This window comes from Puma concolor, chromosome C2, assembly GCF_028749965.1.
Source record: "Puma concolor isolate L17-30 chromosome C2, mPumCon1.1.hap2, whole genome shotgun sequence".
Classification (NCBI taxonomy): Eukaryota; Metazoa; Chordata; class Mammalia; order Carnivora; family Felidae; genus Puma; species Puma concolor.
The window spans coordinates 60,916,629-60,940,993 of record NC_141675.1 but is presented as its reverse complement, the minus strand read 5'-3'; the positions used below and the strand labels follow the sequence as shown (position 1 = coordinate 60,940,993).

The 24,365-nt window shown below is 34.4% G+C and overlaps 1 protein-coding gene across 2 annotated transcripts in view; it reads left to right on the top strand.

Moving 5' to 3' along the window:
* Positions 1–24,365, top strand: part of ZBBX (zinc finger B-box domain containing) — a 118,964-nt gene that overhangs the window by 40,221 nt on the left and 54,378 nt on the right. For both annotated transcript variants that reach the window (XM_086674665.1, XM_025913367.2), the window contains exon 9: positions 22,857–23,015. In XM_086674665.1, coding sequence (XP_086530791.1) covers positions 22,857–23,015 — 159 coding nt within the window. The remainder of the gene's footprint in view (positions 1–22,856; positions 23,016–24,365) is intronic.

Below are 24,365 nucleotides of genomic sequence, written 5' to 3'. Positions count from 1 at the left end.
TATATATATATATATATACACACACACACACACACACACACATGCTTTCTTGTGTGTGTGTGTGTATGTATATATATATATGCTTTATTGTCTTATTTTGAAATATTTTTCCTGTGTTAAGTGTGTTTTATTTCATTATTTCATATTTATCAAGTCCAGATTAGTTTTATTTGACATTTACTATCAAACAGTAAACCACATTTATTTTTATTTTTTTTTAATTGAGATAAAATTGGCATGTGACATCATATTCATTTCAGGTGTAGAAAATTATTCCATTTTTGTATACGCTACAAGTGATCACCACAATAACTTCTCATTTTCACCGTGAAATTAACCACCTTCATCCATTTTACCCAACCTTCTTCCTTCTGATAACCACCAATCTGTTCTCTGTATTTATGAGCTCTGTTTTATTTCGTTTGTTCATTTGACTGTTTTTTTTTTAGATTCTACATGTAAGTAAAATCATACAGTGTTTGTCTGCCTGACTTATTCACTTAGCATCAAACCCTCAAAGTCCATCCATATTGTCACAAGTAGCAAGATTTCCTTCTTTATGGCTGAGTAGTGTTCCATTGTGTGTGTGTATAATATTACATACATGTAATATTACATATACGTATATACATATACATTTATGTACATATATGTGTGTGTATATACAACATCTTCTTTATCCATTAATCGATCAGTAAACACTTAGGTTCCCATCTCTTGGCTATTATATGTAAAGCTGCAATGAATGTGAGGGTGGATATAGCTTTAGAAATTAGTGTTTTCATTTTCTTTGGATGAATACCAAGAAGTAGAATAAATAGCTGGATCCTATGATAGTTATCTTTGTAATTTTTTTAAAAAAATTGTTATTCATTTATTTTGAGAGAGAGGGAGAGAGGGAGAATCCCAAGCAGGCTGAGCTGGCAGCATGGAGCCTGATGCAGGACTTGATCTCACAAACTGCGAGATCATGACGTGAGCAGAAATCAAGAGTTGGACACTTAACCGACTGAGCCATGCTGGTCGGCAATGTAATTTTACAATTTTTAAAGAACGCTCTCTCTTTGTAATTTTTAAAGAACCTCCATACAACAATGTATGAGGATTCCCTTTCTTCTACACCCTCACCAACACTTATTTCTTGTCTTTTTGAGAAGAGCCATTATAACAGATATGAGGTGGTATCTCATTGTGGTTTTGATTTGCATTTCCCTGATGATGAGTGATGTTGAATATCTTTTCATGTGCCTGTTAGCCATCTATATGTTTTTTAAAAAGTATCTATTTAGATCTTCCGCCTACTTTTTACCCGATTCTTTTTTTTTTTTTGCTACTGAGTTTTTCATATATTTTAGATATTAATCTCTTACTGTATATGTGCTTTGCAAATATTTCCTCCCATTCAGAAGGTTGCCTTTTCATTTTGCTGATAGTGCCCTTTGCTGTGCAAAAGTTTTTAGTTTGGTTTAGCTCCACTTATATACTTTTGCTTTAAAATTTTTTTTTAATATTTATTTTTGAGAGAGAGAGAATGGAGAGGAGAGGGCAAAGAGAGATGGAGACACAGAACCCGAAACAGGCTCCATGCTCTAAGCTGTCATCATGGAGCCCGATGCTGGGCTCAAACTCATGAGCCATGAGATCATGACCTAAGCCATAGTCAGATGCTTAACCAACTGAGCCACCCAGGTGCCCCTTTACTTTTGTTTTTGTTGCTTTGCTTTTGGAGTCATATCCAAAATTCAAAACCAAGACAGGTGTCAAAGAGTTTACTGCTTGTGTTTTCTCTTAGGACTTCTAGGAGTTTTGTGGCTTTGGGTCTTATTTTTAATCTACTTTGTGTTACTTTTTGTGTATATGGTAAGGTAATGGTATAGTTTCATTCTTTTGCATATGGCTGTACAGTTTTCCCAACATCATTTATTAAAAAGACTGTCCTTTCCCCATTGTATATTCTTGACTTCGTTTTATAAATTATTGAACATATATGTGTGACTTTATTTCTGGGCTCTCTCCTTTTTATTTGATCTACAAGTCTGTTTGTTTTAATTTTTAAATATTTATTTTTGAGAGAGAGAGAGAGAGAGAGAGAGAGAGAGAGAGAGGCAGACTGCAAGTGGATGAGGGGCAGAGAGAGAGAGGGAGACACAGAATTCAGAAGCAGGCTCCAGGCTCTGAGCTGTCAGCACAGAGCCTGACGTGGAGCTCAAATCACAAACTGTGAGATCATGACCTGAACTGAAGTCAGTCACTTAACTGACTGAGCCACCCAGGCGCCCCTACAAGTCTGTTTTATGCCAATACCATACTGTTCTGATTAGTGTGGCTTTGTAGTTTGTTTGAAGTCAGAGAGCATTATGTCTCCAACTTTGTTCTTTTTTTTAAGAATGCTTTGGTAAATCACGAATCTTTGATGTTCAGGGTCTTTTGTTGTTCCATGTGAATTCTAGAATTATTTATTCTAATTCTGTGAAAAATATCTTTGGTATTTTGATGGGGATTGCTTTGAGTCTGTAGATTACTTTGGGTAGTGTGAACATTTTGGCAATGTTAATTCTTTCAATCCAAGCACAGAATATCTTTCCATTTATTTGTGTCTTCTTCGGTTTCTTTCATCAGTGTTTACAGTTCTCAGTGTACAGTTCTTTCACTTCCTTAGTATAAATTTATTTCTAAGTATTTTATTCATTTTGGCGCAATTCATTTTGGTATAAAAGGGATTGATTTCTTAATTTCTCTTTATGATAGTTTATTATTAGTGTAGAACCACAACAGATTTCTGTATATTGATTTTGTATCTTACTCCTTTCCTAAATTCATTTATTAGCTCTAACAGTTTTTTGGTGGAGTCTTTAGGGTTTTCTATATATAGTACGGTGTCATCTGTAGATAGTGATCATTTTACTTCTTCCTTTCGAATTTGGTAGCCTTTTATTTCTTTTTCTTGCCTAATGCTGTGACTAGGATTTCCAGTGATATGCTGAATATACGTGGTGAGAATGAGCATGTTTGTCTTGTTTCCAATCTTGTTTTCCAAGAAAAGCTGAAAGCTTTTCTTCTAAGACTGGAAAGATAATCTTATTTCAATTTTCATTCACCATTGACTATGATGTCAGTTGTGGGTTTGTCATGTATGATCTTAATTTTGTTGACATACTTTCTTTCTACATCCACCTTGTTGATAGTTTTTATTATAAATGGATGTTGAATTTTGTCAAGTACTTTTTTTGCATCTATTGAGAAGATTATAATTTTTATCCTTCATTTTGTTAATGCAGTGAGTCATGGTAACTGATTTGCAGATATTGAACCATTCTTGCATCCCTGGAATAATTCCCACTTGATCATGTTATATGATCCTTTTAATGTGTTGTTGGATTTGGTTTGATAATATTTTGTTGAGAAATTTTGCATCTATGTTCATCAGGGATATTACTGTTATTTTCTTTTTTTGTGGTGTCCCTGTTTGGTTTTGATATCAGGATAATGCTTGCCTTATGAAATGAATTTGGAAGTACTCCTTCCTCTTCAATAATTTGGAAGAGATTGAGAAGGATAGCTATTAAATCTTTTTTTGAATGTTTGGTAGAGCTTACCAGTGAAACCATCTGGTCATAGACTTTTGTTTGTTAGTGTTTTAAATGACTGATTCAATCTCTTTATTCTAGTAATCTGTTATGATTTTCTATTTATTCATGATTAATCTTTTTTTAAATAAAATGTTTATTAGTTTTGAGAGAGAGAGAGAGAGAGAGAGAGAGAGAGAGAGCACGTGGGGGAGGGACAGAGAGAGAGAGGGGGACAGAGGATGCAAAGTGGGCTCCACACTGACAGCAGCCAGCCTGATGTGGGGCTCTAACTCATGAACCGTGAGATCATCACCCGAGCTGAAATCCGACACTCAACTGACTGAGCTACTCAGGAGCCCCTCTTCATGATTAATCTTGGAAGATTATATGTTTCTAGGAATTTATCCATTTCCTCTATGTTGTCCAATTTATTAGTGTAAATTGTTCATCGTGTTCTCTTATGATCCTTTGTATTTCTGTGATATCAGTTGTATCTTCTCTTTCGTTTCTCATTTATTTGAGTCCTTTTTTTCGTTGGTGATTTTTAGCTAGAGGTCTGCCAATTTTTTATGTTTCCAACAAACCAGCTTTTAGTTTTGTTGATCTTTTCAATAGTTTTTCTTCTCCCTATCCATTTGTTTCTGTTCTGATCTTTGTTATTTTCTCCATTCTACCAACTTTGGGCTGCTTTTGTTCTTTTTCTGATTCTTTTGGGCATAAAGTTAGATTGTTTATTTTATATTTTTCTTTTTTCTCGAGGCATGCCTGTATCACTATGAACTTTTGTCTTGGAACACTTTTTATGTATCATAGATCTTGGAATATCATTTCAGTTTTCATTTTTCTCAAGGTATTTCTGAGTTTCTCTTTGATTTTTATCATTGTCCCATTAGTTCAGTAACATGTTTTTAAATCTCTGTATATTTGTGACTTCTCCAGTTTTTTCTTGTAATTGATTTCGAGTTTTATACCATTTGGGTGGAAAAATGCTTGGTATGATTTCAGTCTTCTTGAGTTTGTGAGACTGGTTTTGTGGCCTAACATGTGATCTATCCTGGAGAATGTTCCATGTGCACTTGAGAAGAATGTTTATTCTGCTGCTGTTAGATAGAATGTTCCGTGTATATCTGTTGTCTATCTTGTCTAATGTTTCATTTAAGGCTAAGGTTTCCTTATTGATTTTCTATCTGGATGACCTATCCACTGGTGTAAGTGGGGTATATTTCATCACTGTCAATTTCTTCCTTTAGGTTATTAATACCTGCTTTATATATTTAGGTACTTCTATGTTGGGTATATAAATACTTACAAATATTCTCTTGTTGGATTGTCCCCGTTATTTTTATGGAATGCCTTTATCTATTATTAGACTTTTTAAAGCCTGTTTTGTCTGATGTAACTATAGCTACACCAGCTTTTATTTTTCATTTCCATTTGCATGGAATGTTTTTTTCTATCCCTTCACTTTCAGTTTGTATATGTTGTTAGTTCTGAGGTAAGTGTCTTATAGGCACATATAGATGGGTCTTTTGTTTTAATCCATTCAATCATTCTATGTTTTTTGGTTGGAGAATTTGGTCCATTTACATTAGAATGATTATTGATAAGTATATGCTTATAGATATTTTGTTGTTCTTTGGCTGTTTTTCTAGTTTCTCTCTGTTCCTTTCTTCTTCTATTGCTTTCTTCTCTTGTGTTTTCATGACTTTCTTTAGTGTTATGTTTAGCTTCCTTGTTCATTATCTGTTTTATATCTACTATAGATTTTTGCTTTCTGCTTTTTGAACTGCTACTTTTGCATTGGGTCTTAGGGTGAATCTGCATGCAAACCCTTTAAGAGTGGACTTTCTGTTCCCATAACCTTTTGGGTCTCCTGGATGTAAGCCCCATTGATTTTCAGAGCCAGACATTTTAGGGGCTCATCTCTCTGGCTCTGAAAAACAATGGGGCTTACATCCAGAAGACCCAGGGTTTGAGATGCCTGATGTGGGATATGAACTCTGTTACTCCTCAGGGAAAAACTCCATAGTTGGGAGATGTCTCCCGATTGTGGGTCTGCATGCCAAGGATGAGGATGTTGGCAACACCGCATCTCTGTTCTGACTACTTGTGTCATTGTGGCCCTTTTATCCTTTGTTTAGCTAGTTTTCAGGTCTTTTCGGTGGGAATTGATCTATATGTAGCTCTAGATTTGGTGTGTCCATGGGAGGAGGGGTGAGTTCAGGATCTTCCTAGACAGCCATCTTGAACTGCTGTCTCAGTAAACTGCATTTATAATTAGGAGCATGTGTCCCGGTCCTCATTTCTCTTTGTTCTCTCTTTATGAGTCAGGGAGGAATGATAATACATGAATCTTTGATTAGCAAAATTTGTGGTTTTCATTAAACTTTGAGGAAAAGTAAATCTAGGGGTCCTTTAAGTTCTACTTAAAGTAGAATAAGCAAGAAGTTCCACTTAAATGATGCTGGAATAAGCAATACATTTCAGCCACATGAATTTCACACTTCCAGAATTTGATTTTTATCTCGCTTGCAATACGCAGATTTTTTATACCATTGATATTTTTGTCCCACTCATGCAAATACCATATCTGTTTTTAGAAATATGATGAGCAGAACTGTATTTAAAACATGATTCTGTTGTGAGTTTCCCCCTTGCAACATTCTTTCACCCTGTAAATATTTAGTTTTCTCCTGTATCTTCATGTATTTATATGGGAACTTCTACTCAAATTGTTCTTCTTTTCCGGTTTCTACTATATGGAAATTCCTAGCACTTGCTTCTCTGTCTTTCTAGTTGCCCTAAAGTTAACTTTCTTTTGATCCTAACACTAGATGAAACCTTTGATGAAATCATTTGTGGATGTTTTCTTCTTTGACTTTCATAGAGAATTCATAGTTGGCTCTATGGTAAAGCCTATATTTTTAGGGAACAAACTTGAACTAAGACAATCTGTAAAGACGGATTCACCAGAGAAGCAAAATAACACTTTTTTTGTAAGAATAGAAGATATATTTTAGTGAGGTGGAAGAATTGAGAGAAAAAAGCTCATCTTTTTCATTTTTGTTTAATGGATTAGGACATCCAAGCTTAGTGTAATTTTCATAAGTAAATTTTTACTTTGCAAAAGTATTTTTACTATTTTTACTAAATTTAATGGATTTACTACATCTTTTCATAGATTTTCCGAGGAATTTATCTCTTGTTGTAGTTACTAGTCCCTCCTTTCTATGTAGCTCCCAACTCAAAATGATGTAATCTGATTTGTTATTGTTGACTTTAGGAGATCCTTATAATGTCATCACGAATGTGTTCGATGCAATGTATAAAGGGAAATATGATGGCAAAATAACCTGTAGAAGTTTCTTTGGATAAATAAATCTTAGGCAAACATTTTTATGATTTTTAATGAAAAAGTTTATTTTACTACAAATTATATTCAGTGTACATGCACTTCTGCCATAATATATGATTTCTGAAAAACTTTCCATTATGGAAAATTGCCCACTTAACTTCAGGAAAAATTAGGGTTAGGGGAAGGCCACTCAAATCCTATGAGATTTTGTAACCAGAGCCCTAGCAAAAACAGTTAACGACACCACTGACACATATACGTCGTGGACTTGTGCTTCCTTCTCTGTGATGAAGATCCTAATAGCAATCCACTTCTAACAGAGATCATTTTCATCAAAATGGACAAATCTGACTCAAATTGTTGCCTCCTTAATAATCCATTGTTTTAAATCAGTGGGAGTATCTTTATAGCTTCTTTATCTGCACTCATGTTTTTCTTTTTTCAGATAGCTTTACTTAGTGGGATGCATGCTTGTTAAAGCCATTAAAATAATTCTTCACACAGGGGAGGCTTTATATAGATTTTCAGCTTTTTTCTTAAGGTCTTCCTATACTGCTTAGGTTTTGGCTTTAATTGTGAGACCGCTTGACCATGATTGTCTCAAAACAGTAATGTGCTGGAAAAAAAAAAACTTAAGAATCAATAAAACTCCATAGTTATACTGACATCATTCCCCTATTTACCATTTGAGTATGAGGTAATTCACATCAAAGAAACCAGAACAAGTTGTACTTGGGAAAATATTGCTGATTTGGGAGGAAATTGTCTTCTCAAAAGCCAGGTCAAAGAAAAAGCTATATATGTAATATGATCTATAGCATATACAATTTTTAAATTCCTTCAGTGCATAGTTTTGTCTTTCTGAAATAATTTAATGGTTAAAAGGTATCCAACTTCCACCTCTATTCCACGGTCACTGCAACCAGTGAATTCATAATGGTTCTTAAGTTCTACTTAACACAACATTTTCTCTGTTTGTATGTGTGTATCTCTATAACTACATGCCTACCAAATACAAATGAAATAACAGGCTTTAATAAAAGCCTGTGGTTGCAATAAATCTCTTCTACAATTTTGCAACTGGAAAATCAATGGAAGTTAACACCATAAAAACAGACATTCTAGCATTTTTTCCCCCAAACTGAGGAAGTAACATAGGTCTACATTATATGTGAATTTCTTTGAGCTGATACTGCTGGATCACATAAGGAGGCATGGATATGTCAACATGATCATTAATATTTATTGCTGGATGGCCAGGGTTTGGGATGATGATGGTACTTAAGAGTTTTGAAGCACTGACACTACCATAAAGTATATCATTTTTCTAACTAAACTAAAACTTTTACTCTTAGACGTAAACTTCTACAAGGTGCCATCCATTCCAAAATGCTATAAAATATCAACCCTCTTTACTTTTGATTAATGATACATTGTCAGAGTGATGAATTCTTCTACAGTGTAATTTGAAAGATAATATCATTCTAGGGAGAAAAAAGTTCAGGTGAGAATTTAGAACACTTACCAGATGAAATCCTACCATCACACAGTGTAGTGAAGGATTGGGGGGTGGGGATCTGGAAATGCTGGCAGTAAATCACATTCTTTGGCTTTAGTTTAAGCTTCTATCCTACAGTGAGATATGTGATTTACTATGCGCCCTGAAGGCTGTTTTGGTTTTATTTTTAAACATTTTTAGCATGTAGAAAAGTTACACAGGTAATTTTATTCATTTCAGTCCCCCCCCCTTTCCTGTTGCTACCTATTAGTACTGTTATGTATAAATTTTAATATTTAGAGGATGGAAATATAATTATCTTTGAGCTTTAAAATTCGATGATATCTTATTAATAGATATGGTATAGGGTTTGATACTTAATATGCATAGTTCTCTATTTTTCATATTTTGTTGCAATAACTTTACCTTTTGTTCGTTGGTTACTTATTAAGATGATATTTGTTATATTAGTAAGTGAAAGGTAATGTGTTTTGTGTTGCAAATCTAGATGTAACCTTCTAAGCAGAGACAAAAGACTGCAGGGATATAGACCAAACTGTTAATAGTGGTTACCTCTGTGAAGTACTACTCATTAATTGGAAGAAATGTCTGTTTATTACGTTGAAATTATTTTCTTAATTTTTTAAGTTTATTTATTTTGAGAGAGAGAAAGAGCTTGCATACCCACAAGCAGAGGAGGGACAGAGAGAGAGAGGGAGAGAGAGGATCCCAAGCACGCTCCACACTGCTGCAAGCATCAACTATGGACTTGATCCCATGAACCATGAGATCATGACCTGAGCTGAAATCTAGAGTCAGAGGCTTAACCAACTGAGCCCCACAGGCACCCGTGTTTATTACTTGTTAATATGGTGGCATTATGATTTCTTTTTACTGGGTTTCTGTAATTTAAAAAAATGTTGCTAATTGAATGCTAGGTCTGTGTTAGCTATTTCTCGATGGGGATGCTCTTGAGTATTTTGGGCAGGAACTTTTTTTCTTGAGCTCCACCATCCCTCAGATTTCAGAGTACCGATTGAACCTGGTTATCGCCGATTAAATAGTAGTAATGCTCTCCAGTGAGCATGAAAACCCAAACACCTCCCCACATTTTCAGATTTTCTTGCCGCAGTTAGGAAGCACTGATCCTTAGTTAGATTTCCTTGCACTAGCTTTGGCAACAAAGAATTTTTCCTGTTGTTAAAGGCCTCACAGATGCATGGGAGTAGGGGTGACGCAGCTGAGTGATACTAAGAACCAGGACTAGAAATTAGAAAGCTGTTGAGAGCTAAGGCACACTTCTTCTTCCACTTTATTTTTTTCCTGTGTATCTACTTTATTCTTTTTTTATAATTAACAACTTGTGAATTAGATAAGAGAATGTCAGTGACAGAACAAATGTTGCTTCGTTGATTCCAAATCTAAATTTTCATGAACTCAGTGAAGACTAAGTGGTTACTCCTTGTTCAATGAACCGTGGCCCAGAGGACAGAAATATGTTGAGTAATTTGTGTCTCCCATGGTGGGGCCGGTGGGGATGAGCGCCACTGTGGGTCAGGGAGAAATTACCATGGAAGGGGACATTACGTGAAATTGAGTATTCACTTTAATACAAGTCTCTGCTGCGGTTAGACATAGTGATGCAGAAAGCTACTTGTTCACTGATTTATTTTTTAGTCCAAACTCCTTTTATTGAGGTTTAATTTACATACTATCAAATTCACATTGCAAGTGTGCATAATTAAAAAAATGTTTATTTATTTTTGAGGAAAAGAGCATGAGTGGGAGAGGGGCAGAGAGAGGGAGACACAGAATCTGAGGCAGACTCCAGGCTCTGAGCTGTCAGCACAGAGCCAGAAGTGGGGCTCAAACTCATGAACCATGAAATTATGACCTGAGCCAAAGTCAGATGCTTAACTGACTGAGCCACCCAGGCACCCCCCCCAGTGTATACTTGCTAAAGTAAATTTATAAACCTGTGCAACAATCACCACAATTGAGTTTTAGAACATTTCCATCACAACAAAAAAATCTCCTGGTGCTTTTTTGCAATCAACACTTGCTCCTACTTCTAGCCCAAGGCAACTACAGGTCTGCTTTCTGTTGGTATAGATTTATCTTTTCTAGACATTTCATAAAAGTGGAATCATTTCTATGTAATCTTTTGTGTCTGCCTTTTTTTTTTTACTTAGCATAAAGTAAAGCATATTATTGCATGTTCATTGTAGGAGTTTTTTCCTTTTTAATGCTAAGTAATATTCTATTGTGTGGATATACCATATTTTGTTTATGCAGTCATCAAATGATAGATATATAGATTGTTTAGGCTTTTGGTGTTTCGAAGTTTGGGCTAAAACATAAAAGGAGTTTGGCCTGGGGCGCCTGGGTGGCGCAGTCGGTTAAGCGTCCGGCTTCAGCCAGGTCACTATCTCGCGGTCCGTGAGTTCGAGCCCCGCGTCAGGCTCTGGGCTGATGGCTCGGAGCCTGGAGCCTGTTTCCGATTCTGTGTCTCCCTCTCTCTCTGCCCCTCCCCCGTTCATGCTCTGTCTCTCTCTGTCCCAAAAATAAATAAAAACGTTGAGGAAAAAAAAAATTAAAAAAAAAAAAAAAGAGTTTGGCCTAAAAAATAAAGCAATAGGCAAGCAGCTTACTGCATCACCATAGAATAATGCTGTTATGAATATTTATTTGTGTACAGATCTTTGTGTAGACTGTTTTCATTGCTCTTAAATATCTGGGAGCAGAATTGTTGACTTCCAAAATAAGTATTTGTTAACTTCTTAAGGAAATTCCAAACTATCTTCTAAAATATCTGTAACATTTTCCATTTCCCGCCAGCAACTTATTAGGATTTCATATTCTGCACATCCTCACCAAAACTTGGTATTGTCAGTGTTTTGCATTACAGCTATTCTAGTATGTGTCTAATGCCATCTCATTGTGGTTCTAATTATACTTCTTTATTGACTAATGATATTGAACATCTTTTCATTTGCTTATTAGCCTTCTATATGTCTTTAATGAAAAGATTATTCCAATCTTTTGGCCATTTTATTTTATTTTATTAAATGTATATGTATTTTGAGAGAGAGAGAGAGAAAGGGAGAGAGCGTGAGTGGGGGAGGGGCAGAGAGAGAGAGTTAGAGAATCTCAAGCAGGTTCTGCATTGCAGTGCAGAAACCAACTGGGGCTCCATCCCACGAACCATGAGATCATGATCTGAGCTGATACCAAGAGTCGGACACTTAACCAACTGAGCCACCCGGGCACCCCTTGGCCATTTAAAAATTGCCTGGTTTGTCTTTGTGATAGTGAGATTTAAGTGTTCTTTATACATTCTGGATGTAGGTCTTTATCAGATATACGATTTTCAAATATTTTCTTCTAGTCTATGGCTTGACTTTTTAAATGCATATTAAAAATATTAATTCTATATTTTTTGCATTTCCATGTGCATTTTAGAATAATATTGTCAATTTTAGAATAAGAGTGTCAATTATTACACACACACACACACACACACACACACACACACCCCAAATGCAAAACCTGAAAGAATTTTGATACAGAATGTATGGTGTCTACAGATCACGTTTGTTTTGACAAAGCCTTAATTTATCAATTGTTTATTTTATGGATCATGTTTTAAGTGCCACCTCGAAAAATTTTGCCTAAAATGTTTCTCCTGTATTTTCTTCCATGAGTTTTATAGCCCTAGCCCTTGGATTTAGGTCTATGATACATTTTCTTTTGTATTTGGTATGAGGTAGAAGTCTAAATTCATATTTATGCCTATGGCTATCTAATTGTCATAGCACCATTTGTTAAAAAGACTGTCGTTTCCCACTGAAGTGCCTTGACATCTTTATTAAAAATCAATTGAACATAAGGGCTTATTCCTTGACTCTGTATTCTGTTCTTTTGATCTATTTGCCTAGCCTTATGCCAATACTGCACTCTTGATTACTGTTGCTTTATAAGAAGCTTTAAGATTAGGTGATATAAGTTTTCCAACTTTGTTCTTGTTTCAAATTATTTTGGCTCTTCTAGATCCTCTATGTTTCATATACATTTAAAAAATTTTAATTATAAAATATACATGAAAATATTTACCATCTTAATCAATATTAAGTATATATAGTTTAGTATGTTCACATTATTGTGCAATCTTCAGAAGTTTCTAATCTTGCAAAACTGAAACTCTATACCCATTAAACATTCTACTTTGTATTAATTTGACTACTCTAGAATCTAATATAAGTGTAGTTATCGAATATTTGTCTTTTGGTATCTGGCTTATTTCATTTGGCATAATTTCCTCAAAGTTCATTTACATCGTGGCATGTGTCACTTTTTCTTTTTTTTTTTCTTTAAAGCTGAGTAATATTTCACTGTGTGTGTATAGATATATATATATATCTATACACACACACCACATTTTGTTTATATATTCATGCATTGATGGATGCTCGCATTGCTTCTACCTCTTGGCTCCTGTGAATAGTTCTTCTATGAGCATGTGTATGCAGACACTTCTTTTGAGACATCACTTTTCATTATTTTGAATATGTACCTAGAAATGGCTTTGGTAGTTATGTTAAGCCCATTTTTAATTTTTTGAGGAAATTTCATTTTTTTAATAGGAGCTAAACTATTTTACAATCCCATTAATAGTGCACAAGGATTCTAATTTCTCCACATGCTTATCAACACTTGTTATCCTTTGTTTTCTTGTAGTAGCCATCCTAATGGGTATGAGATGATATCTCATTGTGTCCATATACATGAGAGGGTAGGCTTATCAAGTGTTAAAAAGAGATATCCTGACGGGATTTTGTTAAAGATTTTGTGTGGTATACAGATTGATTTGGAGAAGATTACCATCTTAACAATATTGAGTCTTTCAGTCTATAACATTATTTTGTTCCATTATTTACATCTTATTTAATTTTTCTCATCAGTGTTTTATACTTTTTAGTGTCAAAGTCATATACATTTTTTGTTAAATATTTTCTTAAGTATTTTATTCTTTTGGATATTACTATGTATAATTATTTCTTAATTCTATTTTTGGGTTGTTCATTGCTGGTATATATAAATAAAATTGATTTTTGAATATTGGTCTTGAATCTTGTGACCTTAATAAACTCACTTATTATAGTAGCTTTTTTTTTTTTGATACCTTAGGATTTTCTACATATGGAGAATTCATATTCTCTACAAATAAAATAGTTTTAATTCTTCCTTTTTAATCTAGAAGTTTGTATATTTATTTTTTCTTATCTTCTTGTGTTAGCTAGAATAACCAGTAAAATGTTAAATAGAAGTGGCCGGTGTTCACATCCTGGCCTTGTTCCTGATTAAGGGCAAAACATTTAGTCTTTTCCATTGATTGTGATGTTAGCTGTAGGTTTTTCATAGATGCTCTTTCCAATTTGAGGAAGTCCTTTTGTATTTTCTGTTTCTCCCCCTGTTTTCATCGTCCCAACATTTATCATGGTTTTTTTTTTTCTTTTATTGATATGGCTTTTACAATACTTGATTTTTAGATATTAAGATTGCATTACTGGATATAATTTCACTTGGCCATGATTCATAACTTATGTATTTGTGGATCAGATTTGCAAATGTTTTGTGAAGGAACTTTGCATCTATGATCATATGGAGATTAGTCTGTAGTTTTAGTTTCCTGAAATGTGGTCGTCTCCTTTGGCATTATGTTACACTAGCTTCATTAAATGAGTTAGAATTATTTCTTCCTCTTTTTTCCTGAAAGTGTTTGTGTTAGATTGGTGTAATTTCTCCCTTAAATATTGAACAAACTTTACCAGTGAAACAATCTGAGTCTGGGATTTTTCTCTCATGGGAAGATTTTGAATTATTACTTTCTTTACCTTACTCAATTCTGATTTCCTGTTATTTAGGGAGTCAATTTTGGTGATCTGTTTTTCATTGAATTTATCCAATAGATCTAAGTTGTCTAATTTATTTTTTAGGCATGAGATTTTTTAGGTTCCTCTAACTTCTGTAGGTCTGGAATGATGTTCTTTCTTTCATTATTGATTTTGTTAATTTGTATTTTACTCTTTTTTGTTAGTTTAGCTAAAGGTTTATACATATTCAAGTCTTTTTAACAAACTCAATTTTAGTTTTATTGATTTTTTTTTCAATTTTGTTATATTTAATTTATTCTGATCTTTATTTTCTGATTCCCACCTACTTTTGGACTTTTTCTTTCATTTTTTTTCCTACTGTCTTGAATGAGGATTAGATTTAGACTATTGATTTTATGCCTTCCTCCTTTCCAAAACAAACATTTGAAGCTATAAATTTCACATTAACCACTGCTTTAACTGTATCTTATATATTTTGATATGTTTAATTCTAATCAATTTAAGGTTCTTTCTTTTCAGGTTATTTTCTAATATCCCTTGTGATTTATTTTTTTATCGTAAGGTTATTTAGAAGCAAGTTGTTCGATTTCTAACTATTTCGTGATTTCCTAAAGTTATTTGTTGCTAATTTCTAATTTTTTGTTGTTGTTGAGGTCAGAGAACATACTTTGTATGACTTCAGTTCTTATGAATTTATTAATACTGGTCTCTTCTAAAGAATGTCCCATTTGAACTTGAAAAGAATTAATATTCTGATATTGTGAAGTCAAGGGTTCTAGGTTAAGTTACTTCATGGTGGTATTCAGGCTTTTATATCCTTACTGATTTTCTGGCTAGCTATTTCATTAATTTCTGAGGAGGGGGTTTGAAGTTTCTAATTGGACTTTTTAACTGGCCTTATCTCTTTTTAGTTGTATCTGATATTCCTTTATGTATTTGGGGGCTCTGTTGTTACATATATAACTGTTGTAGATATAATTGATCATAAATATAACTGTAGCTTCCTGTTTTGTTGACTTTAATATTATAAAATATCCCTCTTTGTGCTATTGCATTTTTTGTTTTATTAACATAGACTCTCCAGCTCTCTTATGATTCTTAATTTCAAAGTATATATTTTCCATCTTTTTACTTCATTTATTTATTTATTTTTAATTTAATTTTTTTTAATTTACATCCAAATTAGTTAGCATATAGTGCAACAATGATTTCAGGAGTAGATTCCATAATGCCCATTACCAATTTAGCCCATCCCTCTCCCACAACCCCCCCAGTAATCCTCTGTTTGTTCTCCATATTTTCCATCTTTTTAGTTTTAACCTATTTGTCTTTGAATCTAACTAAAGTCAGGCTCTTATCAATGGCATATAGTTGGGTCTTATACTTTTTTCCTACCAAGTCTGACAATTTTGGTCTCTATTGGTGTGTTTAGTCCATTCACATTCAATATAATTACGATGTAATTAAATTTACATCTTCCATGTTGTTATTTGTTTTTTATATGCCTTTGTCTTTTTTGTCCCTTTTTCCCTTACTACTTTCTTTTGTGTTAAAGATATTTTTATTGTGCCACTGAAATTACTTTTTTGAGTGTGTGGGTGTGTGCATGTATGTGTGTCCATGTATTTATTTATCTAGTGGCTGTTCTGGGTATTACACTATATGACACTACTTCATGTCAATACTAACTTTGGTAAAATATTGTAACCTGACTCTATTTGTAGCTCCATTTTCTCTCCATTTCTTTGTGGGTTATATATTATATATCAATGTTACAAATCCACAATATAGTGTCAAAGTTACTGCTGCATGTTACTTTATGTATTTAAAAGAAGTTAAAAAGAGGAAAAAGGAGCTATTTAACTACGTTTTATATTTACCCATATATTTATGTTTCTGGAGATCCGTCTTCTGTTGGATTTAATACCTTTCAGCCTTAAAACCTTTATTTAGTATTTCTTATAAGGCACATATGCTTGTAATGAATTATCTCTTACTTTGCCTATTTGGGAACGTCTTTCTATTTACTTTCATTTTTAAAGGACAGCTTTCTTGAATATAGAATAATTTTTGGCAGTTTTTTCCTTTCAGCACTTTGTATTATTCTACTGCTTTTTTGCTCTCCCATTTTTTTTCAGATGCAAAAATCAGTTTGTTATTCATATTTATGTGCTCATATATGTGATAAGTAATTTTTCTCATTCCTTTCAAGATTTTCTGTTTATCTTTGACTTCCCATAATTTAGTTATGATGTGTCTTGGTCTGGATCTCTTTATATTTACCTTTCTTAGGGCTTGTTGAGTTTCTTGGATTTTAAGGTAATAGTTTGTATCATATATGAGAAGTTTGGGACAATCATTTTTTCATATATATATACATTTTTTTCCTAATTTCTCTCTCCCTGATACACTCACTAAATATATGTTGGATGATTGATGCTGCCCCATAGGTCTGTAAGACCCCATAGGTCTTTAATCTTTTACTTTTTACTTTGCAAATTAGATAGTTTATCTCTATCTTTCTTCAAGTCATTGAATTTTTCTTCTTCCTTTTCAAATCTTTTGTTACTCTATTTAGGTCATAGTTAAAAATTTTTATTTGGTTCTTTTTTATGATTTCCATTTCTTGAGTAGCCCTAATATATAGCTTTCTCATTTTCAGAATCATCCCACTAAATGTTTGACTGGTCCATTTCCCACCCTAACTGGGACTAACGTCTCAGGCTGTCAGAGCTGTAGGTTCATTTATAACCAGATTTGCTAGCTCATTGATAATGCCACTGTAATTTTAAGATTCTGACCTCTGCCAGGAATCAAGCATGTTTCCTGTTTAGCAAGGCCAGTCTGGCCCTGGTAACATTGACCAACTTGGGAAGGGAGATACAAGATAGGAGCGACCCCATGTAAAGAAGATCTTTGGTATTCTCCAGTAATGTCATAGTAGTTTCTCTTGAGAAAATACTTTTCAACTTGGTGTTTGCTTTTGGTTGATTTCAGAGCCCTGAAGCAGTTTTTAAAAAAATTATCCAGTTTAACATTTGTCTTATGGGGATAGACTTATTTACTGACCTCTTCACTATACCATAGTCATAAAGTCCCACTTCTGCCTATTGAATTGGATAGAGATTGTTTTCTGGATGTTTGAACTATTTCTCTTACTTACAGAGAAGTGGTATATTGTGATCTAGATAAAATGGTAGCAGGGGCGCCTGGGTGGCGCAGTCGGTTAAGCGTCCGACTTCAGCCAGGTCACGATCTCGCGGTCCGTGAGTTCGAGCCCCGCGTCGGGCTCTGGGCTGATGGCTCAGAGCCTGGAGCCTGTTTCCGATTCTGTGTCTCCCTCTCTCTCTGCCCCTCCCCCGTTCATGCTCTGTCTCTCTCTGTCCCAAAAATAAATAAACGTTGAAAAAAAAAATTAAAAAAAAAATGGTAGCAATCATTTGAATGCATTACTTTGTGTCATCACTCTCCTAGGTGATTTTCATACAGGATGTATATTTTTCACAACAGTTCTGCAAGGTAGATATTGTCTTCATTTTATAGGTACAGAACACTTAGGCTTAGAGAGGTAAATGATTTTCCCTTCTGTGCTATTATTAACAGTGCCATTGATTTTGCCTGTGTTGACATTGACTTAGAAAGCTTGAGTATATGGAAGGAATGTTCAAATAGAACTTTTAGGCACTTTTATCTCAGTAAGTCGGCAAAATTTGATTCAACCAACATTTCTCAAGTACTTAACCAGCGTCAAGCAATGTTCTAGTTGCAAAGTGTGAAGGATAGGGCCGCAGGGAGAAGAATCAAAAGAAGGCGATATAAAGGATGGTATATAAGGCAGAATAAGACATGGTCCCCTGTCTCAAGGAATTCATAATCACAAAAGGGAGGACAGATGTATTCAACCAATTGTAACACGACTGAGTGGTAACTATTCTGACACGATGATTATTAAACCTTAATGAGCATTCAAGTTGCATATTAAATGGCAGGTTCTGATTCAGTGATTCAGAGTGGTACCTGAGATTTTGTATTTTCAGCAAGTTTCCAGTTGATGGTGATGCTGCTGATTTATAGATTACACACTGAGGAACAAAGTTCTAGTGCGGAAGGAATTATAAGGGCACATAGAAAATATATAAATTCTGCTGCTGTTAGTTGAGGAAGAAAACTTGTTTCAAAGAGATTAAATAATTTGCCCTTCTGAACTATTTTTTATAATGCCATTGATATACATTGCAACTGGATGACATTTGATCTGGACCTAAAATGCTAAATAGAATTATAATAGGAAAGCTAGCTTTCCCAAGGAGAGAGGAAAATTTTGGCAAGAGATAGAAGTAATATATTTATGTGTGTTTTTTAATAGGAAACACTTAAAAATTTTATCTTTCCCTTTCCTTCCTTCTTTCCTTCCTTCCTCCCTTCCTTCCTTCCACTAGCTGAAACAGAATATCCATTTAGGAGTAGTTTCCAAATATGAAGCTACATATTAGGGTGATGCTTGCTGGAGTAGAAGAGCCCAATCTCAGTGGCTTAAAAGAGTAAAAGTTTAATTTTACTCACCTAGAGTTCAACACGGATGTTCCTACAACATCTCATTTTAAACATCCCCTCCCTCTGGTTTTGGGGACTTTAATATGTAGCACAACCGTCTTAGATGTGTTACTTCCAACATCACTGTACATCCATTTACAAAGCTTGCTGAACAGTAAAAGGGGTACTTTCTTACTGCCTTGCCACTGGAAATGAAATTCATCACTACTTCTCACATTCTGTTAAGCTATCACAGAGTTCCACCCAGATTCAAAGGGAGAATCTGTGTTTGTGGAGAGATGTATGTAGTAGTTAGTTGTAGATTCTTCTCTAGAGTATGTATGGGAGACTAATCTGGGTAATAGGAAGTTGCAAATCATTAACATATATATGATATGTTTTTCTGATACTTGGGAAGTTATAAGTATTATAAAATGGTATGTTATAGCACTATGGTAAATTTCTAATGTTAATGATGTTGTTAAATTTTATGCCTCTTAAGAGATAGATGTTTTATAGGATAAAATTACCCTATAATTTTACTCTTCTAGAGTACTTTTCATTTTGTTGTTTGTAAGTTTTGTTTTTGCAAAGTTCACATGGCTCCCCACAAGTAAAGAAGAATCTGTTTTTGCCTTGAGTTTCCTAGTGCTTAGCAAAACATGAAAATAAGTAAGCAGAATAAGTTAGAAACAAAAACTATAAACAATCTAATACCTGCATAAGCAACTATTTATAGATTTATAGTTTTTTTTAAGTTAAAAAATTTGTTTTTAAATGTTTTATTTATTTTTGAGAGAGAGAGAGAGAGAGAGAGAGAGAGAGAGAGAGAGAGAGATTCCAAAGCAGGCTCCATGCTTTGAGCTGTCAGTGCAGAGCCTGATGTGGGGCTTGACCTCATAAACTGTGAGATCATGACCTGGGCCTAAGTCAGTTGGCCCAACCAGCTGAGCTACCCAGGCACCCCTGGAATTATAGGTTTTTTTAAAGGAAGGAAAAATGTTCATATCTATTGAGAACTATTAATATATTGTAAGTCTCAGGAATTCAAAAATAAAACACATTATCTGTGTTAGTGTAATTTAGAAGAGAGAAGGAGGCTGGAAGAAGACCTTGGTTCTAACTCAAGCTCCAATATTTTGTATCCATTTGGCTTTAACATAATCATTATGAGCTTGAATTTCCTTGTCTATGTAATAGGGATCATATCTGTTCCCTTTCTGTGCATATTTATTTTAAGAATAAGAAAGATGACATATACCACTCTAATAACTGAGAAAATAATATTTATTTTTATTTATTTATTTATTCATTCATTCTTTAAATCTTTATTTATTTTTGAGAGAGGGAGAGACAATGCGAGTGGGGGAGGAACAGAGAGAGAGGAAGACACAGGATCCAAAGCAGGCTCCAGGCTCTGAGCTGTCAGCACAGAGCCCAATGCTGGGGTCAGACTCACAAACCGTGAGATCATGATCTGAGCCGAAGTTGGATGCTTAACTGACTGAGCCACCCAGGGCCCCCTGAGAAAAGTAATATTTAAATGTAAGTTACTCTAGGAAAGAAAATTCCCATTTGTTGGCATTTTATTTTTACCAAATTAACAGAACTTTAAGATAATCAATTGTAGCACTTTATTTTATTAATTATCCATGATGTTAATCTTACTTTTTATCAGTAAATTTAAAAATGAAATATTTTTTTGTGTGTGCCATTTCAGAGTCCCTTAATATCCTACCTGAGAATGTTATAGCAATTAATTGAAACATTAATACCAGGATTCGTTTTAGGACAGGAATAATCTTTGTTTTGTGTTAATATATTTGGATAATTCTGTGTTGATAATTTTTTATAAAATCAATACTATTGTTTTTACTACTTTTAAGAATGTGTAAAATGAAAACTAGACATTCTAATCATCTTTGAAATCAATAGATCTCTATACTAGGGAATTTAAAATCAGGCTTATATTGGATTACTCCTTTTTAAAAAAAATTGTTAAAATACAGATGTTTCTGTAAGGGTGAAGCATTACCTTTTTGAATTTCTTTTAAAAATAAGGATTGTATAGATCTGTATAGGCTTTTTGATGATCATTGGGAAAATTTGGAGCAGATGCCACAGGTATTTATACGTGTGTGTGTGTGTGTGTGTGTGTGTGTGTATGTATCATAGATCACATTGGTCATTTTTCTTTTTTTAATGTTTACTTATTGAGAGAAAGAGAGAGAGAGACTGCATACATATACATGCAAGTGGTAGAGGGACAGATGGAGAGAAGAGAGAATCTCAAGCAGGCTCTGCACTATCAGCACAGAGCCCAATGCGGGGCTTGATCTCATGAATAGTGAGATCATGACCTGAGCTGAAATCAAGAGTTTGACACGTAACTGACTGAGCAGCCTAGTGCCCCCACATTAGTCATTTTTCATATATAATTCATTAATTCAGTGTGAAATAACACTAATTAATTTTATCTTAAATGATTTATTCCAGAATGAGATTGCAGTGAATTTTAACAGATCTAAAAAGGTCATAACTGGAAAGTTTCAGTGTAATCTTAGTTATTTAAATAGGTAACTAGATGAAAATTTAAAAATAGGAATATTTCCATGAAAAGGTACAAAATAATTATTTCTAATCCTTGCTGAAGTTATTCTCTGTCTTGAGGACATTTGCTAATGGAGTAAGACCTATTGCTTGGTTTTCTAATACCAGGTTTTCAGAGAGCCTCATCCTGGTGAAAAGTAATATTTTTACTGGCAGTTGTTTGGTTCAAGCTCAGATGGGATCCAGAATCCTGCAGACTCTTTGGGCAGACCAGGGTGGGTAGCTGCTGATAGGAGAACTCTCAGAGACTAGGGTCTTTCCAAGAGTTGCCTGTTCCTTTTCAGTTACTCTGAAAGCATGTGGAAAGGTTTCTTTTTAATCTTTTTCTCAATTATATATTTTATTCTGCAATTCTTCCTCTCCCTCCTCCCACCACCTCATTTTTACTGTATGTTATATGCCAGGCACTCTGATCACCATAGAAATATTTAAGGGAACCGCTTTTGCGGGCAAAGAGAGGACAGAGACTCCATAGAAATATTTAAGAAGACGTTATTTTTTCCTTTTGTGAACTTATGTGGTATGATGTAATAGATAAATATCAAAAGGTGATGTAAAATCAGTATTGTGTGAGCTGGTAGAGATCTACTTTGGGTATGAAGAGAGTACAGAGGATAGGCACCTCACACAGCCAGAGGGAAGAAGGCAAGGCAAGGTTCCTGGACCTTGAGAATAACTTGGGATGAATCTAGAAGGAGAAGTAGGAGTCTGCCAGGTAAAGAAGATGTAGAGGAGAGAAGCCCTCCTTGGTAAGGGAAACTCATGAGCAAAGATATGATATGAGGAACAACTTGGAGTTTACTAGGGAACCTACAGATAGAGGCACTTCCTGATGTGCACTTTTGAATACTTAATAACTTGCTAAAAATGTTTTATCAACAAGGGATGCTCATTACTGCTTACTCAGGCTCCTATTAGATTAGCTATATTTAGTTCTTTAGCTATGTTGTGCACAAAATAGCACATCTATCTATTTGGGGTTGGCCTAGGGGAAAGGCTATGAGTCACTAGAATTATACACACCTGGGGTCATTTTCCAGCTCATCATGCCACCCACTCACCATGTGACCAGTCCTAAATTATTTAAATCATCAGAGCTTTTATTCCTCTACCTTTAAAACAGAGGCAAAAATAGTTATGCTTTAGAGTTGATGTGAGGATTAAATGACATGTTTTTAAGATCCTTAGGATAATAAGAGCACAAACTAGCCCCTCAATAGATGGCAGTTATCACTATTATATTGGATGATATCAATGTTAATTTGTGTTTTGAAATATTAAATAAAATGTATTCAATTTTACTAATCCTAGAATAATAAAAATATGATTTAATGTATCTAAGTTACTTAGGCTGACATATTAGTCTTTTAAGTCATATTTTGCTCCTTTTTTAACAGGCAAAATCTCAAATATTATCCAATGTATTGGATGTTGCCCATCGGTTTATCAAGGATATTAATCCAGATGAACAGAAAGGGGAGAATAATTCTGTAAAAGAGATTAGTAAAAGTCAGCATAAACCCAGATCTCTTCCTCTGCAGGGGAGCAATTCTGAGGTAAGCTAAGTAAAATATTGTAGACATTTTCATGTCCTACATGATCATGGAGACTGTCAGTTATAGACGTAGCTAGAGCTACGGAGTTTTGCAGATTATTTTACCACATTGTTATTTAATGTTTGAATTTGTTTCTTTTTACAAATGAAAAATATCTTGACTGTAAAAATCCTTTTAAGGGGACTACTTTGATTCCACTGAATAGTGATTTTTTTTATGAATGATTCTTTGACCATGTTGCTTTCTGGGCATTTCCACCATGTCAGGAAATGAATGAGTATTTGGGAGAAACACACACACACAAAATGCAATATAACAATTTTATTGTAGTCAGGATTTCAGAGAGGCTAAAAATACAAAACATTGCCAAGTTTTAGATGACAGGCAATTTATACTTATTTAAAATTGGATTTATGCCAATTTCTTAGTCATTATTCAGATTGGCTACTGATCCCATGATGTACTAGGTAAGCTTTCATCAGCTCGTTTCTGTATTTTATATTAGACTTGTATTGATTCTTTAGAGAAACAAGCTTCCTCAAACTTGAATCTATGTAATTATCCTCACTCTTATAGATGCCACTCACCTTTGTTTCCACTGTAGTTCAGAAATAGTGAGAAACTTGGCGAAAGTCACCCAACTGTTACTTGGTGATTGAGTCAGGCTTGAACTTCAGTTTGTTGAGTTCCAAACCCATGCCTACAGAACATGAAAGAAAACATGCGTTATGCTAGTAGGACCTCTCTCCCAACAAAGAAACAGTGTTTGAACTGTCCAGGAAAGTAGGTGTTTTTTACATTGATTTTACTTTCTAGTAGACCTGTCACAGGTGATTGTGAAGAATCACTGAACAAGTTATAGCTTCATTATTATAACAGTAATGTGTTGAGGACTGACTATGTGCCAGGTACTGTTCTACATATTTTACATGTATTCTCTATTTCTCGCTCTCTCTTTTAATTTTTTAATGTTTATTTTTGAGAGAGAGAGTGTGTGTGTGAGCAGAGGAGGGAAAGAGAGAGAGGGAGACACAGAATCAGAAGCAGGCTCCAGGTTCTGAGCTGTCAGCACAGAGCCCAACTCAGAGTTCGAACCCATGAACTGTGAGATTGTGACCTGAGCCGAAGTGAGACGCTTAACTGACTGAGCCCCTCAGGTATTCTCTCTTTTTGTCCTTTCTTAATTTTTCTTTCTTTTTTTTTTATCAGATGAGAAAATAGTGACAAAGATCAGTTTTTATAAATTGCCTAAGTTCCATTGATAGTGGAACTTAGATTTAAATTTAGGCTGTCTCCAAATTACTTGCTTTTAACCACTGCACAGAGGCTGTGGTTTTGAGGGTTTCTCCT